General features: G+C 36.1%; 2 protein-coding genes across 2 annotated transcripts; both read right to left on the reverse strand.

The window, feature by feature from the left end:
* Positions 1-469: 469 nt before the first annotated feature.
* Positions 470-11,391, reverse strand: LOC121798628 (structural maintenance of chromosomes protein 1-like). Its single transcript, XM_042197717.1, has 18 exons — positions 10,711-11,391; positions 9,777-10,013; positions 9,238-9,468; positions 7,872-8,110; positions 7,497-7,763; positions 7,134-7,404; positions 6,665-6,789; positions 6,072-6,181; positions 5,846-5,953; positions 5,617-5,756; positions 4,851-4,940; positions 4,546-4,754; positions 3,592-3,761; positions 3,158-3,267; positions 2,595-2,974; positions 1,691-1,969; positions 916-1,143; positions 470-829 (listed from the first exon to the last, which is right to left on the reverse strand). The coding sequence occupies exons 1-18, from the start codon at positions 11,146-11,148 to the stop codon at positions 781-783; spliced, it is 3,681 nt and encodes a 1,226-aa protein (XP_042053651.1). The 5' UTR covers positions 11,149-11,391; the 3' UTR covers positions 470-780.
* A 901-nt stretch (positions 11,392-12,292) lies between these two features.
* On the reverse strand, positions 12,293-14,779 carry LOC121798629 (pentatricopeptide repeat-containing protein At1g62260, mitochondrial). Its single transcript, XM_042197719.1, has one exon. The coding sequence runs from the start codon at positions 14,569-14,571 to the stop codon at positions 12,634-12,636; it is 1,938 nt and encodes a 645-aa protein (XP_042053653.1). The 5' UTR covers positions 14,572-14,779; the 3' UTR covers positions 12,293-12,633.
* Positions 14,780-17,806: the final 3,027 nt, after the last annotated feature.

The raw sequence follows: 17,806 nt of genomic DNA on the forward strand, positions 1-17,806 counted from the left end.
TGCAATGTGCATGTGTAGAGAGCTTTAATGGCTTCCACCTATGATTTTTTCTCTAGGCAGGTGGCTTTCTTTATCTGAGAATGTTTGAATTTTGAACCAGAGTTTCTGTTTGTTTGTGCATGGCTAAGTTAAGATCGATCATATAGAATAATTCCATCAATACCTAAGTTGGGAACAATATGGAGAACATTCAATGCCCTTAATAACTATTTAAATGTACTCATTGTGTATCAATACCTAAGATTATGAACCTTATGCGAAGCCATGTAAAACTGTTCAATTGGCTTCGTACATCACGAAATATTTAGTCGATACCCACCAAGATAAATAAAAGTGATTTTATTTGTATAGAAACGTTAGATACTTCGATTAGTATATTATATTGACGATGCGTCGTAATTTTGTGATTGTTATGCGCCAAATTGCTGTAATGAAAAATCAAAAATAAAAGGAAGGCACAACATATTGATTTTGTTATGAAGTTTGCAGTGATAATTGCTGTGACATTTAAATATTCTGCGCCTCACTTAAATTGAAAACCTGGACTGGGCGACAGGCAAGGAAAAACATCAACAGTACTAATATAGTACATTTCAACAGATCAAATTACGCGTTACAAACCTATTAAGCTAACTTGATAAAGGATAGCAGTGGTAAATGGCAGTTAACAATTACTAGTCTACGAGCATCCTGATCATGTACATATTCTCTCTTACATACGTCTTCGACATCGTGTAGACTTTATAAAGAGCTGCAGCCCGCAGCTGTGTCAAATTCCTCTCAAGATTCACGGTATTTGGTTAAATCAAACGTCAAGGTTTGTGAGCACCTACAAAATACGCATAAAGTTCAGAGTCTGCATATTGGGTAGGGGAAGTAGTAGTTCAACAATGCAAACAATGATAAATTTCTTACCCTCGCTCAGAATCACGATATACACCAACCAAGGCTTCAGCTTTATCGTAAAAATTATCCTTGAGAGATATCACAATGCTCTGGAAACTAGATCCAAAGTCAACATCACACTCTAATTTTGCTCCTCCACAAGATTTTGCTCGAATAAAGCTAGCAACCTTGGCGACATTCAAATTGTCTAATGCAGCATCCACTTCATCTAATATGAAAAACGGTGAAGGTTTGAAACTGCAAAATCCCAGGATTTGATTAGTGAGGAAATTCCTTCTTGTGAAATAATATCAGAACTCGAAACAGAGATAGATGATGGATAATCTCTGTATACAGCTACTTCATTGAGCAACATTGTTGAATAAATAGGACTATTTGTACCACTGATGATGTATTTGCATCGAAGTAACAGTAATAAATAAACTAAAGGTGATGAGCAAAGAATATTATATATAGTACGTCAACCATCATAACAACATATAAAGAAATTAAAAAGCATGATAATTCATGCACATTAAGTTATTAAGTTACAGCTACAAGCAGGTTGAGAACTGCAAAGGTATCAGAAGAAGAGATATTATGATGGAACAGAAAGTTACACCCCAGATTTGAAGTAAAGAATTATTATGGGCATAGCTAAATAGAAATATTCTTTGAATTGCAAGAAGCATCCACAGAAAAGATGAAGATAAGAAAAAATTAACAGCAGGATTGCAGTAAATTTCATTTGGCACACCTAAAAGGTCTTATAAATGCAGAAATTTTTTGCTTTCATTTTATATACCTGTGGATGGCAAAGAGCAAAGCAAGTGCCGCAACTGTCTTCTCACCACCAGATAGTTGTGACATATCCCTGTATCGCTTTGTTGGTGGCATAGCACTGTATTTTATGCCATAAAGGTATGGCTCATCGGGGTTCTCCAAGTTCAGATATGCTGTTCCACCCACCGCATGGGTGCTGCTCGCCCCACCCACCGCATGGGTGTTGCTCTTTGTGAGTTCATTGTATATCTTGTCAATGTTATTTGAGATGTGATTAAAAGCAGCCATGAAGCATTCATGCCTGGATTCAACTTGAAAATCAGTGGTCATGACTTGAAAAACTAGGTAGATAACAATACAGATGGAGCAAAATCAAGAGAATGCTGATGATAAGGCTAAGATTTAAATAATATGGAGATAAAAACAAAATCAAGAGCTGAGGACAGGGACCCATGATATGAAAAACAAGCACTATTATAAGCAAAACGTTGTTCTTCATTATCTTCTAGTATTATTTAGAAAAAGACAACCAGTTAAAGGCACATAATTTCATACATTAATATATACGGGGGCAGGTACCAGAGAAGGATGAACAAGAAAAGCACATGTTGTTATACTTTCTACAAATGATTTATAAGCTAAAAGGTAGAACCGAAACCCTATCACCTTGGTATTTTACTAATAAAGTGGAGTATAAATCAGCAGAGGTTCTGTTTGGAGTATATGGTACTGTGTCAATAACTATATCCAAATTGAGCTCAATGTAGGGAGGATACGAATTGAATATTGCTTCATACTAGAAAAAAGAGATCTGTAAAGACCTTTCTTCACCAATTAATAGAAACAAATTAGATCAAAAGCCAGTATCTGATTCAATAAAAAGATGTAGGCCAAAAGGTTATAGTACAAGCTATATTTTGCAGTACCTCATTTGCTTAACTTTGTTGTAATCAGAAGTTATTTTATTCTGCTCATCTCTGGCTGCTTCCCACTCTTTTGATGCAGCTCTTTCCTTCTCTAAGACAGCTTCATACTGATCTAGTGCCTTCAAATTTGGAGCAGTTTTTTCAATTTCAGAAATCAATGCAGCAATTTTCTGTGCAAAATCTGCTTCAATCTTCTCCCTTTCAGATGGTTTTGCCTTTTGCTGAAGCGATCTATTCAGTGTACTGAAATCAATTACAGGCCCTGGTCCTGATGACCCAGTATCCATAGGGTCAGAGATTATTGGAATGTCAATGTGCTCTAGTTCACACTTCTCCAGTATCTCTTGTTTACGCAAACTTAATTGATCTATCAGACTCTCCTGTGGTCACAAAGTAGGATAGACTTAATTTATTATTTTTTACTTGTAACTTGGAATATTTGAACATTGCAGCTGTTAGATTAACAATGTGTACTGAATCATACACGGCAAGAAGATACTGTTTCTGAAGAATATAAGCCATTAAAATAAATTTTAGACCACTTTTTCTTGAGATCAACTAACCTTAGACTTAATCTGACGATTATGCTTTGAAATGTTTGATGTAGCAGCAGAGATCTTTTTCTTCCATCCCTGAATATCCTTTTCGCACTCCTCTGCTTTTGAATTCAAACCTAAGATAGAGAGAAATGGGTATGGGGGATTTTCATGATAAGCAAAATAATTTTTTTGGATCCCAAGAGAAAAAAATGGTAACTGACGAAAGAGACTAGAGGCATAAAAAACATGAATAGGCACAAGACAACTGATATCTAGGAAAACTAGCAAAACAATAGAACTGAATAAAACACAGGATTCAAATCTGATTTCTACAGAATTGAAAACAAAAACTGCATCAACAAGCATAAAAGAAACAACACAGTTAAGCAAAACAGTAAGTACACAATACTAATAATAATGAGATTGATGCCATGATTAGAACAAAAGTCTTAAATTACCTTGCACTTGTTCATTTAAAACTTCGATCTCAGCATTTGCGGTCTCAGTTGCTGACTCCAGTTCCTTTTGCCTTTCCTTCACATCTCTCAACGAATTTTCTAAGTTGGCAATCGTTGATTCCAGCTTGGCAATACGCGAACCAACATCTCGTTTCTTCTCATACTCCAGTCTAGCCACATGGAGGGGAAATAACAATAAATTACAATGTTATATCTTATAAGATTGCACCATGCTTCAGAATCTTAGAGAACACTTCATGCATGCAATGCCATGTGATGCAACTTTTGGTTCTGAACTTTTGGTGCATAAATATGAAATTTGTGCATCAATATATCTTCATAAAACCTGTTTAGGCAAACACTGGTTTGAACATATTGGTGGTGCCATAGGCTTCTTTTTTCACTTAATTATTCCCAAGTCAATCTACAATCTTTCATTTATCCTGAAGAAACACACCAGATGATCATACTCCAGGTATGACAAGCTCTTCAATTAGTTCAAGATAAGATGGACTAGGCATTTCCATGCAAACACTCCCACCAATCCATGTAATGGAAACAGAGTAACAGTAGGGGTTGCAGTTCTGAGGAACCAAATGTCATCAGATAAAAATGTTATGGACCAATCTGCTGAAGCATACTAGATCTATAATAATTTTAGTATATTAACTGTGTATTCTCTTCTCTTAAGATAGGGAATTTAGATATCAAATTACCAATAATTGTTTATTAAAAGCTCTTCAAACAAACTTTATTGAGGGGTTCGAAAGTATAGAACATATAGACATATAGGTTCAAGAAACTTTCAAGAAGGAAAACAAAAGTAGGTAGATCAATGTATTAAATACTGCAGTTAAGGATACAACAAACTTTCAGAGGTAATCATCTGTAAATAAGATAGAATCAGAAGCAAAGAAAATGAAACAGCATGAAATTGATATACAGAGTTCATACTGATATTTTAACTTCGATTGCTGGCTATGCAAGTTGAATCTATCTGCAGCCATCTGCTCAATAGCCTTAAGATGGTTTTCTTCATATTCGCGTATGTTCTTAACACCAACAGACTCACTGAATTTCTTGTAGATAAGGTCAACAATATCATTGATCCTTTTCTCCAGCGATTGGATCTTTGATGCCCTGGTGGCAATAACTTTTTCCAACTGCAGAATTTAAATCAGAAGATTGAATTTCATAATTTTATATGCTTATGTACAGAAGATTGTAGAGCTTCATGAACAGGAATATATAATAAGAACCTTTTCGAGTTCAGGCCTGAAGCGCCCTATCTCATCTTCAATATTGCGTTTTTCCACCTTCAGTTTGTTTAGTTTGTCTTCGATACTTTTCTGCAGAAGATTGTCTTTTAAGTGAGATTATCATATGCCAATCACATGGAACATGATTAGATGTCACATTAAGCAATGTAAAATCAAAACCCATTTTGTTTAGACAAGTAATTATGCATACAATTTTATTACACGTGCAGATTAATAGAAGAAACTCTCTGCATATAAAAAATATGGAGTACTTCTTATTGTATATATCTCCATTATCAAATTTAAAAGAATTTCCATAGAGATCAAGCATCTAGTTGAACTTCAGCCCTAACTGTTTTTCTACAAAGACAAAAACCAGAGCAAGCCAGATTTCCAGTTTTAACAGTTTCTCATCTTTACAGTTTTATCTGGGAGTCGGGATATAAGTGGTTAACCTGATATCTGATGATGTATGACTATGTAGACCAACTTTTCAGTTTGAAGTAGGACACTAAATTCCAAGTTCAAGAAGGGCTCACTCAATGTGTGCGGACTATACTGTGATAGTCACTTGGAAAACAATCTTTTAAGTTGTTCCTATTATTTGTCTTAAATAGGAAATTTTTAAAGACTTCCAAACAAAAGAACGTGAATAACAACTGTAGTAATTACTGTCAGTAATTTAAAATAAGAAACGCTTTATGATAGTGAATTAATTAAAATAAATATACATGAAGGAAAGAAATGAGTAGAAAATTGGATAAACCTTCTCAATTTCTGTATACTGAATCTTCTTTTCAAGGCCACTAATCTTGCCTGATGCTTCAGATTCCTTTAGCTGCATCTCTCTTATTGACCCAAGCTTATCCAATTCAGACTCCAGGTCTTCTTTTTTCTTCTTAAGCCCTGAAAAGGGACAGTTTTTAGCCATAGTGCAATTGAACTAACAGATACAGAACAGAACAAGCAGTGTTCAGAGTCAAACTCCCACTGACCCTCAATTCTTTTGTCATCCCATTTATGTGAGCGTGCTTCCATTCCACCACTTGTGCCACCAGTCATTGTACCCGATTTGGTCAATAAGATCCCATTAGTAGTTACAACTGTAACCAAATAACAGGACAAAAATAAATCTCACCGACAACTGTAATTTAATACAGGAAAAAAAGAATATATTACATACGTCCACCAGCATATGGAGAGACCAGTCAACTATAATACCTTTATATCTTTGTCCACTCCAGCTCAGATGTTTAGCTTCATCAAGATCATCACAAACTAAGGTATTTCCAACAGAAAATATAATAGCTTTTTCCAGCACAGGATCGAATCTGTGACTGTAAAGGAATCAAACTTACAAGTAATACGAAAGAAAATGACCAATAATGAAGGGAGAGTTTTTTTTGGTTGATCCTATATCTCAATCAAGCCTGCTTCAATAATAAGAATAAGATTCTGGACTACTAGTTTGGGGTGGAAACCAAAAGCTTAAGTAAATAAGAATTGCTATTTCAAGTATCACAAACATTTATAGACTAAAACTGATGGGATTGAGATTACTTAAGAATAAGCAAACCTCTTGGGCACATGCATCAAATGTATATCCATTACCATAATATACCGAACTACTATCACTAGATAAAGAATGTGTATTATGCTATGTGTTATGCATTTGCAGCTAAAGAAATTTCTCGTGCAAGATTCCCTATAAGAAACATGAAAAAAGAATAATTTAATGAATTCATAATTACAGTTTCTAATTGATTTGTGAAATACTTCAAATAATCAAAGAGGAAGCCTATAGTTAAGGATACTGAATCACATCAAAGGCCAGCTTTGCAGTTCCACCCAAAGTGCGCAACCTCTCTATGACTGGTTTCACACGCACTGAAAGAAGAGGAATAAATGTCTGTGGTGGAAGCCTCTGTTCTTTCAGATACTGCAGGCAAGCAAAATAACAGGTCAAAAAGAAGTTACTTTTTCCAAACATAAATCTGAGGTCCAAGCAATGCAAGCAAAAAAAACTTCGGCTATAAATTGTATAGTAAGATCTCTAATAAGGTCTAAGAAGGAAGTGCTCAAATAAAGAAGCAATCTGTAAAAAATTAAATGGGTCAGCACAAAGCAGAAACAGCACTAGGTAGATTGGTTGGCATGTCGTAGAATGATAAGAATGAATAACAGAAGTAGGAAGTCAAGAAAACAAGAAAGTGGCACATAGATTTTCCTCACAAATTCATTCTTACTGGGCTAATACAACTTAAATATTCTTGATGGCACTACCTTGATGCATTCTTTCCCTGTATGTTCATCCTCAACCACTACAGCGTCCATGAATCTTCCCATAGCAACGGTAACTGCAAGGTTATACTTCTTTTGTGTTGGCCTACAAAGATCTGTCATGCGACCATGCACACCAGGAAAAAGGCGTTTAAGGGTTTCAACTGCCTCGGACATCCTGGCATCTCTATCATTTTCATGCCTGTCAGCTTTCAACTCCCGTAGCTGAAGATCTACATCATTTATCTTTGACTTCAGCATATCATGTTTGTGCCTGAAAAAGTTGAATGAGCAAGCAGGTAAGATTACTCAAAAAACATCATTCTCAGTGTGAGTAAAAGTAAGAGGATTAGGGTAAGGCCCGACTTAGAGTCTCCAAGCTTATCCTTCATCTCGCGTTGTTCTTTACGCACTCTGATAAGTTCTTCTTTGTGTTTCCCAACAGCATCAAGAATTTTCTTAAGCCTAGTTTGCATTTGTTTCTCTTGCAACTCCAGTTCCTCTTTTCGATTTTCCAATTGTTGAACATTCTCTTCCAAGTTCTTTTGTGCTTCCATATCAGCATTTTGTTGCCTGTCTAAAACCTCTTTTTCACCTTTTAACTTAGCAGTTTTCATCCCGGCCTCCTCTTTGCTGCAAAAGAATTACTGGATAAACACTTATTCTTTCTTTGATAAACCATGGATTAAACGGAGATATAAGTCATCAAAAGTTTGAGAAAAACAGAGTACATAAACTCACATCTGGTGATATGTCTCTAATTCACTGTCAACTAGCTGAAGCTTTCCACCGGCATCCTGGCTTTTCTCACGCAAATCTTCAAGTTGCCTTGTCACGTCTCTCAAGTCATTTTCAAGTTTCGCAATCTCCTGCACATGTCTCTTTTTCTCTTCTCTCCTCTTACTCAGTTCCTTATTAGTAGATTTTATCTTTGAGTTTATACGAGTTGTCTCCTCCTTTAACTTAACAAGCTCAGATTGCTGCAGCATCAAAATAAGATAAATGTCGTAAGTTGATATAGACCTTGATCAGTTACATAAACAAAACAAAGTATCTGCAACCAAGAGAAAACATGAAGTTAACAAAGAGAAGAATCTAAAGGAAATATATCTTTGGTAATGATATAGTAAGAGCAAACAAAAGGTATCAAGATAAGACAAAAACAGGCTCCTATTTCAAATCTAATCCTTGAGCATTTATAGAAAAGTTTTAGTTTCTAGATAAGACACAAACGAAGTCAAAGACATCAGAGCCACAATGAAGAAAGAAGTGGATACTCAAACAAAATCAAACTTTGATTCCCTGAAACAATTTGATACTGGAGCATTGGAACAAAGCTACAGGTTTTGGAAGGGCAAAAAAAGCAAACATAAAGGATTTATTCTTTTAATAAAAAAATATACAAAGGGGAGAGTAATCGCTAAGAATTGAAAAACACTCCAAAATAACTATACAACTCCAATCTCTGATTGCATTACATACAAAAATGAATTTGAACACGCTATGATTTGAGCCCTATCAAGCAACCATGAAAGTGACCCTATCCCACACTTCGTCCAAAGGTTCATCTCAATCATCATAGATGCTTCTACATCTTTCAAGCCACAGAAACTTAAATGAGGATGGACAAATCAACCCACAAAACATTATCCTTTTGTCTAATGAAGCTTTGGGATTCAAGAAACACATATAATGAACTGCTCTTGAAAAGCTACAGGCATTCTCATATTTTGAATTTGACCATAACATAGCACTAAAGAGATATGTGATTTATGAATGGAGCTTACAAGCGAAGCGATCAGATCATCAGCAGTATTTTACATCCTCAAAATGTTTCAATGCAATTCTGTTATATAGCCTCCATAATAGCGTAAGGAACAATCAAAACCATCGTTGGCAATCAGATGCTACTGAGATATTTTTTCCTCTAATAAATTCTTTCATAGACTATAACATTGCTTTAATGTATAAAGTCCTCCCACCGCTTCCTCCAGGACTTCTTTTTAAACCTACTTAGTAAGTAGACGTAACATTGCTGAAACTAAAACCTAAAATATGTGGATGAACAGAGTTAATAGTGTGCATTTGTCAGTAAAAAAACTCTTACTTTATCGAGTCTACTCTGTTTCTCTGCAATCTTCCTCCGGCGTAGTTGAATCTCTTTCATATATCCAGCTTGTTCTTTGCTCTTTTTCTTTGATTCAGCTTCATAAGTTTCCAATTCACACACAATTTCTTTCAGGCTATCCTCTTCGACAGAAAGGTCCTCATTAGCTTTTTCAATGTCATTCTCTATGTTGAATAGTTTCCAAAGGTAATTATCCTGCTTCAAAGATTTCTGCATGCAAGTTTCGGAAATCAGAGAAAATTCGCATAGGTAATGGAAAAAAGAACTGTTTAGTACTGTAATAAGAATTTTTTAGGTCAACAAAATTGAAGTCCGATAAGAACAAGAATCCGGAATCGCATAAAGAAAGTCTATAATGAAAGTTAGATCAATAGTTAATACTAATATATTTCAAGCTTCACTATTGCATAGATCATGATAAAGCTTGAAAATACAATTAAGCATCAGTATGCCATATATAACAAATTATGAGACACACGGTAAAAATACAAAATTCAAAATGTTAAAAGAATATGAACCAGTTGCTCTTGCAATTTGAGATGCCTTTCAGCCTCCTCCTTCTGCAGCTTCTTCTGCTTTTTCTCAGCTGAAATGGTTTTCTTCTTCTGATGAGCAAGGACAGCCTTTTCATCAGCTTCAGCCTTTTGCACTTCTAGTTCTTCATATGACCTTTTGTATTCTTCAGAGCCAGATATTTGTTCTAGTAAGGCTGTTAGCTCCTTAGGGTTCTTCGAAGCAATAGACTCCACATCTCCCTGAGTCATAAAAACATTTGACAATACTGTAGAAGAACATAACCAGATCCGTGACTAATCAGTTTGCAGAATTTTCAGTCTTTGTCTCACTTTAGGAATATTTTAGAATTTTTTCACCAACTTCCATTAGTAGGACTGTGCGAATAAATAAATTTATATAATCTCGCATGAAAAGATTCTAGAGATATGCATACGACCTTGCTGTAGTTGGAAGGAAATTTGTACAACAAAACAAAGAATAAAGTAAACAGCTCTATCCAAAAAAAAAAAAGTTGACATAGTCATGCATGTCAATTCAATTTACAAGAGGACATGAGTGAAAGAAAAGTGGTTTGAGGATTTGAAGAAGAACGAGAATCTTCTCTTAGTTATTTTCCACCCACTGTTTCTCCATTCGTCATTTTCAGTTATAAATTTCTAAAGTGTTTACAACAAACGCCTAAAGTAGCACACTCATCTTAAAACTTCCACCATCCTTAGATAACAACCCCCTTCATACTCCAACTCATTACTGAGCAATTCACTCCAACTCGTTTCTTCAAGCCTTTTCTTTCCCCATAGTAATACTAAGCATTCCTAAGTTCCGATCTCCGGAATTCCCTCTCACAACTACAGTTAGCTACTACTAATAAACTCTGCAACTGAACAACACTTGTAAAAATTAACCATAGATTGCCTATACAGAGCAAGTGATCACCTGAAAAACAAGGAAATTCCGAGCTTTAACAAGGATACCAAGAATTTTCAACTCCGCATTGTAATCGTCCCAGTTCACCATACGGTCATTAATCCTGTACTCGCTACTACCAGCAGGAGTGATTGACCGAGTGAACTCGATCTCCGACCCATCGGCACGCTGGTAAACGAGCATGACGAACGCCCTACGTCCCTTCTGCTGTTTCTCGCGGTCATCGAAAGCATAAATAAGGTCCCGCAGCTGAGCACCACGGAGCTGCCCTGTACGGACGCCCAGGACGAAGCTTATGGCGTCCATTAGATTCGACTTCCCGGAGCCATTAGGCCCGATTATAGCAGTGAAGTCATAGAACGGACCGATGACTTGGTGGCCTTTATAGGATTTGAAGTTCTCAAGCTCCAGCCGGATTATTTTGCCGGTGACTTTCATAGAAGGCATCGTTGAAAATTCCGGTGAAATGGAAGCCCTAGAATTGGAAAGTTTGGGGGTTTAGTTCGGAGCAAGAATTAGGGCTTTTATAGGGGAGAATTGCGGAAGGTGAGTATTTCCGACGACGACGGAGGTGGGATTTAGAGAGATGAAACTGATTTAGTGAGAGAGTGACGGATTCCCCCCATTCGCGAAGTGGAAGAAGCGCGAAAAGAAAGATAGAGAAATGCTATGACTATTCGGCGACAAATCACATTTTTATCGCCAAAAATAATTTTTGAAAAATCAAATTGCCTTCTCCCTCTGATTTAGTACCATTTGAAATTTTTAGATTTTTGGCACCAGTCTAAATAGATCTTTAAACCATGCATATGTGCAATCCCTTGTTTAGTTATACTTGCATGGATTCGAATTTTGAGATACCTTAGTATTATTGTTAATTCTAGATTAATTTATATATTATTGAAAAAAGATTGGTATTTGGTAGTATAGGTTTGCCTAAAAAATTTGATTCTACGAGTGTGATATCTTGCCTAAATTAAAAGTCTAATTTAAAAGACTAGTATAATGAGTTTTTGTAGATTCCATTGGGCATCAAACAATGGACAGATCGGGAATAGCCTCCCCCACCCGGAGGAAGTGGGACACCCCCGCACAGCCTCGATGTCTCGTACCCCCTCCTCAGCTCCTCTGCCTCGTCTTCTGCCGTGAGCTCACCTGGAAGCTTTCCTGCATTCTCCACTTCCACTGCAAAGTCGTGTCCCCGTTGGGTACCTTTCAGTTTTGTGTTGTTTCTGGCATTGTGGACTCGGCTGCCCATTGATCCTCTTCAAACCTCAAAGACATTATACAGATTTACACAAGACTACTTCTACAGTTCTACTCAACTCGGGAAAAGAAATCGAAACATAGGTAGTAATCTCAAATTAACTAAAAACTCCTAATGGTAATCTCTAAGACTCTATTAACAACAAGACTTTAAACTACGATAAACACATGAAAGACAACCAAAACTATCCTCAAATTAATGGTAATCTGCATCACTTCTTCGAAGAATGCCTCCGATCCATATCTGTGTGTGTGAGAGAGAGTGCTTCGCTTCGTGGAACTTACTTTGAAGAATGTTATATTTATTGTCAAGTGGTATGATATCTCAATCCCAAAGGTAACTTACAACAATGAGGCATGTACAGGTGATGGCTACCAAAACAGATTCAGTTTTGAGAAAGCATGGCAGTTTATAGCCAGAGAGATCTTTCAGAAAATTTGCTCAAAAAAAAACCAGTCAATAGACGAATTAACTCTCATCTAACCCAGCAGCTAACTGCAATTCATATTATATGGCCAGCAAATCTCGCATTTTGATTGGCAACCAACTACGGTTGAGGACAACACTTACATACCCCTTGTGGAACTACAGATGAAACGTAAATAAAATACCTGCACGGTCCCATGCTTCCATGACAGTGTCTAAATAGAGCACAACTATGGCGATTAACTAGAATCTACCCTGCTATAACCACGTGACTTTTTAATGTTGTTCTTTTCCATAACCATCCTGATTTCATCTGCTTCATTCCATCTTTCAGCATCAGCAAACATATTGTACAGCAAGACATAAGGGCCAGAGCTATGTGGCTCCAGCTTCATCAATGCTTGAGCTGCAATTCTTGCCAGCTCCACATTGTTATGCATTCTGCAAGCACCCATAAGTGCCCCCCAGACAGCCTTGTCCGGTTCAACTGGCATGCTATTAATGATATTCATTGCCTCCTCAAGCTTCCCATGCCTACCAACCACATCCACAAGAGACGAAAAATGTTCTACTCTTGGTTTAATTCCAAAATCTTCAACCATGGATTTGAAATACGATCTGCCTTCTTCCACTAGACCACCGTGTGCACACACGCTCAAAACTGAAATGAATGTGATATATGTTGGTTTCACTTTAAAGCACTTCATTGATTCAAAAAGTTCCAATGCCTCGCTAGCAAACCCATGTGATACATACCCTCCAATCATAGCATTCCAAGAGATAACATTCTTTTGAGATTTCATCTCATCGAATACTGTCCTGGCTTCGGATATAGCCCCACATTTCGCATACATGGTAATGAGCGAGTTATATAAAGGGTTATCGGGTATAACTATCTTTGTCACCAACTGATGAACTTGCATGCCTGTAAGCTGGGCAGCACATTCAGCACAAATGCTAAGAAGGGAAGACAGAGTATGTCTGTCCGGTTTCTCTCCTTCCGCCTGCATACAATGAAACAGTTCCACTGCTTCTTTGATGCCTCCATTATTTTCATATCCAGCTATCATAGTGTTCCAAGAAACTTGATTCTTCTGAGGCATTTTCTGGAAAAAATCAAGAGCAAGTTTCATTTTTCCCGCCCGTGCATACCCTGAGATGATCGAGTTCCATGACAAAACATCAGGAGTTTTCATATCAACGAACAGTTTCGTAGCAGTTTCCATATCAGATGCATTAACGTAACCACTAATCATGGTGTTCCATGTGACAATATCCCGGCTCTCCATCTCATTAAACAAATCACTTGCAGAATCCATATCCCTAACTTTTACATAGGCCATGATCATTGAATTCCAAGAAACCACATTCCTCTCAAACCTCGATTTTCGCCCACTTCCATCATCACTGCAAAGGGGTATCTTATCAAAAAGGCGCCGAGCATCCCTAACCCTTCCCTTCTGACCATATCCAGCAATCAACGTATTATAAGCATGGATTAAGTCATCCACCCCCTCTCCAAGTTCCCCGTATTCCAACAAAAGCGTCCCAGCCTCATCAAGCTTATCATTCTGAATCAGTCCAGACACCATTGCACTAAGCGAAGCAGAATCTCTCTCCGGCATTACTCTAAAAAGCTCACAAGCTGACTTCACACGACCATTATCCAAGAGCCCAGTGATAATCGCATTCCAAGTAACCACATTCTTCTCAGGCATAGCGTCGAACAGCGTAAAAGCATCATCCACCCTTCCATTCTTCGCATAGCCACTGATCATAGTGTTCCAGGAGACAACACTTCTCTCAGGCATTTCATCGAACAATTGCCTACCTTCCTCAACATACCTCCTCCCCCGACACGACATATAACCCGAAATCATCAAATTCCACGAAACCAAATCTCTCTCAGGCATTTCGTCGAACAGCCACCGCGCTTTCGCAATCTCGCGACGTTTGACGTAGCCGCTGAGCATTGAATTCCACGTGACGGTGTTCCGCTGCCACAAGCCATCGAAAAAAGCCCTGGCTTCATCGAGGCGGTCGCTTCGGATCAACGCAGTGATTTTTTTATTAGCATGAAGGATTTCCGGCGGGACGTGAGACCTAGTTATCAGAGTTGAAAATATCCGATTACCATGGAATTTAAATCTCCGACTGCTCAAGAGCCTCGGAAGCATCAGTCGCAGATGATAACTGGCAACAGTAGAGGCGGTGAGCAGCCGCGGCTGAGACGCCGGAGTAGCCAGTCGTTGTGATCCTTTATAACTTAAGGGACTGTTTGCTAATCCCGTTAAGATAGCGGGAGATCCAATAGAAACCTCGCTGCGTTGCCTTGATAGCAAATTAGCAATCCCGGATCAATGATTCAATATATACCATTACTCTTTTTTGAATGCCCAATACTTCAATGAAATTATATTTAAACTCTTGTTTACTAAATGATGTGAAAATTATATTCCTTCCGGAAAAGGAACAAAATGCATATGAATTATATTTTGCAAATAAAATTAATGCATTTTCTTAATCTGCAAAAGACTAATTATGTGAGTCGAAATAGTATTTTTTTATATAGGTGACACTAGTTCGGAGGTAGACAGATTAGGCTGTTTGGCACATTGTAAATGGTTGATTAAATAACACAACTTATTACTTATATGAAATTGCAGCTTTCTTAATATCAATTCTAAAACATTTGCAATTAGAGCATCTCCAATGATCGGCTAGCCGATTCCCGGCGCTGGCCGGTCGCTAGCCGAACCATTGTAGGCGGCGAGCGGTAAAACGGCTAGCCGATCGGCGAGCTCTAGCCGATTCGCTGTAGGCTCGGAATCGGCTAGCCGATTTTTTTTTTAATTATGTAATTTTTTTATAATTTACTTTTTTTAATTTAAATAAAATTATTGCATTTTCCCGTATCTGTGTCGTAAATTTAATTTCGTATTTGCGTGATTGTAATTTTTAATTTTGTAATTCCGTAATTCGTGTGTGGAAGAGGGTTTTTTAAATTATGTAATTTTTTTATAATTTACTTTTTTTAATTTAAATTAAATTATTGCATTTTCCTATATTTGTGTAGTAAATTTAATTCCGTATTTGCGTGATTGTAATTTTTAATTTTGTAATTCCGTAATTCGTGTGTGGAAGAGGGATTTTTTTTAATTATGTAATTTTTTATAATTTAATTTTTTAAATTTAAATAAAATTATTGCATTTTCCCGTATCTGTGTCGTAAATTTAATTCCGTATTTGCGTAATTGTAATTTTTAATTTTGTAATTCCGTAGTTCGTGTGTGGAAGAGGGGTTTTTTTAATTATGTAATTTTTTTAATGAACTTTTTTAATTTAAATGAAATTATTGAATTTTCCCGTATATGTGTGGTAAATTTAATTCTGTATTTTGTGTGATTGTTAATTATTTATTTTTAATAATTTTGTTTATTGTGGCTGGGCTATTGCTTGTCCAGTTGCTTGTCCTGATGATGTGGCAGGAGGAGTTTTAGTACTGATGATGTGGCAGGAGGAGTTTGTGGTTGGGCTATGACTGTGCTATTCTTATTGGAGATGCTTTTACTGCTTTTTTCCCAAATCTTTTGTCAAAATTTGGCCGATATCAGTATGTAGCTATGACTGTGCTATTCTTATTGGAGATGCTTTTACTGTTTTTTTCCCAAATCTTTTGTCAAAATTTGGCCGATATCAATATGTAGCTATGACTGTGCTATTCTTATTGGAGATGCTTTTACTGCTTTTTTCCCAAATCTTTTGTCAAAATTTGGCCGATATCAGTATGTACCATGCATTTCATCAAAGTTGGTGCAAATATTACAATCGGTTTATCGAATCATGACCGTGCAGCAGAAAAATATTCAAATTATGAGTTTATGGTATCTAATTATCTATATGATTAACTATATGTTTTTTAAAACATGAAAAATATGACTAGCTGATCAAGATTAACATTGGCACCCTTCCAATATGATCCCAATATGAGTATAAAATAATACACTAGTTAATTCATGTATAGTTACATAGCTAAAGAGCCATTTCATAGATAAAACGGGAATAAATTAAAAATGGACGAGGGTATATCTATAGTTCACTTAATTTGCCATTTGATATAAAGATACATGATTAATAGTATAAATATCACGCATCATGATTATGACAATCCATAACTAGAGAGAAAGATCTTATTAATTTCATTGGAAGATGACATATGTATATATCGCATTTGATCATTTGAAGTTTCATTATATACTATTGCATGGTTTACCTCATGTGTGATTATCCATATTCATAATGTGTATTCATAGGTATAGTTAATGTTCGAAGGTACATTTTGGTATAGATATGGATGGATCTAAATGGTAGAGTATCCTATGGTGCAATCAATATACCTATCGCCTATTGTGGCTCCAATGAAAATGATATTTACGGCTACTTAAATTTCATATCCCCTCCGTCCCATAATAGATGACACACTTGCATAATGACACGATATTTTATGATATGTTGTTTTATGTATTGAGTGGAGGGAGAAAATATTATATTTATATTAATGTGAGATATAACTTTTTTCTCCAAAAAAAATAATTGTGACATCTTTTGTGGGACAAACTAAAAAGGAAAATATGACATCTATTATAGGACCGAGTGAGTAGTACATTTCTTCATCCACAAAAGTATATATTGGGTTTTGGGAATGACAAAATGTTTATTGAAATTAATATTTTTATATACGATTTTTACAATGTTGCAATTACATTATCATATATCTTCCCCCTAAAATGATGTGGTTCTAGTGATGAAAAAAATGACATCTGGTAATTGCAAAATGACAAGGTGATTATTACAACATTTTAAAGGTTAGATGACAATTACAAGTTCAATGTAAACTTTGAATTATTAACAGCAATTAATTCTAGTATTTATTGCACTAGAACACATACGTAATGTAAAGATGCTGAGTAGTTATAAAGCCTAAAAATATTGAGCACCTATCAAGCCAATTTTTTGAGCCGTTTTTGTTAGTAAGAATGTTTAAGTCAATTTCAGCACAATCCCAATTATGATAGGATTCAAGGCTTATTTCCATTAAAAAATATATAGATATCATATTCCTCGTAATTGTAAAAAAAATTATAATGTAAGAATCTCTGCCGTAGCAGTCACATAATAACAAATCGGTAAAATCAGGTAATAGTATTAACGAAGACCATTTTCAATCATACATCAAATATTATTTTTGGTGCGGAAAACTTCTCAAATTATAATGTAAACTCAAACTTATTTTTACATTTTTCTATGAAAAAATACAAAATATGGAGCTACTGCAACAATTTAACCAGTATTTTATATTTAAATATTGTGTAAAATTTAATCAAAATGAGTTTGAATTTGATGTAAAGGATT

The sequence above is a fragment of the Salvia splendens genome, chromosome 4 (genome assembly GCF_004379255.2).
Source record: "Salvia splendens isolate huo1 chromosome 4, SspV2, whole genome shotgun sequence".
Taxonomy (NCBI): domain Eukaryota; kingdom Viridiplantae; phylum Streptophyta; class Magnoliopsida; order Lamiales; family Lamiaceae; genus Salvia; species Salvia splendens.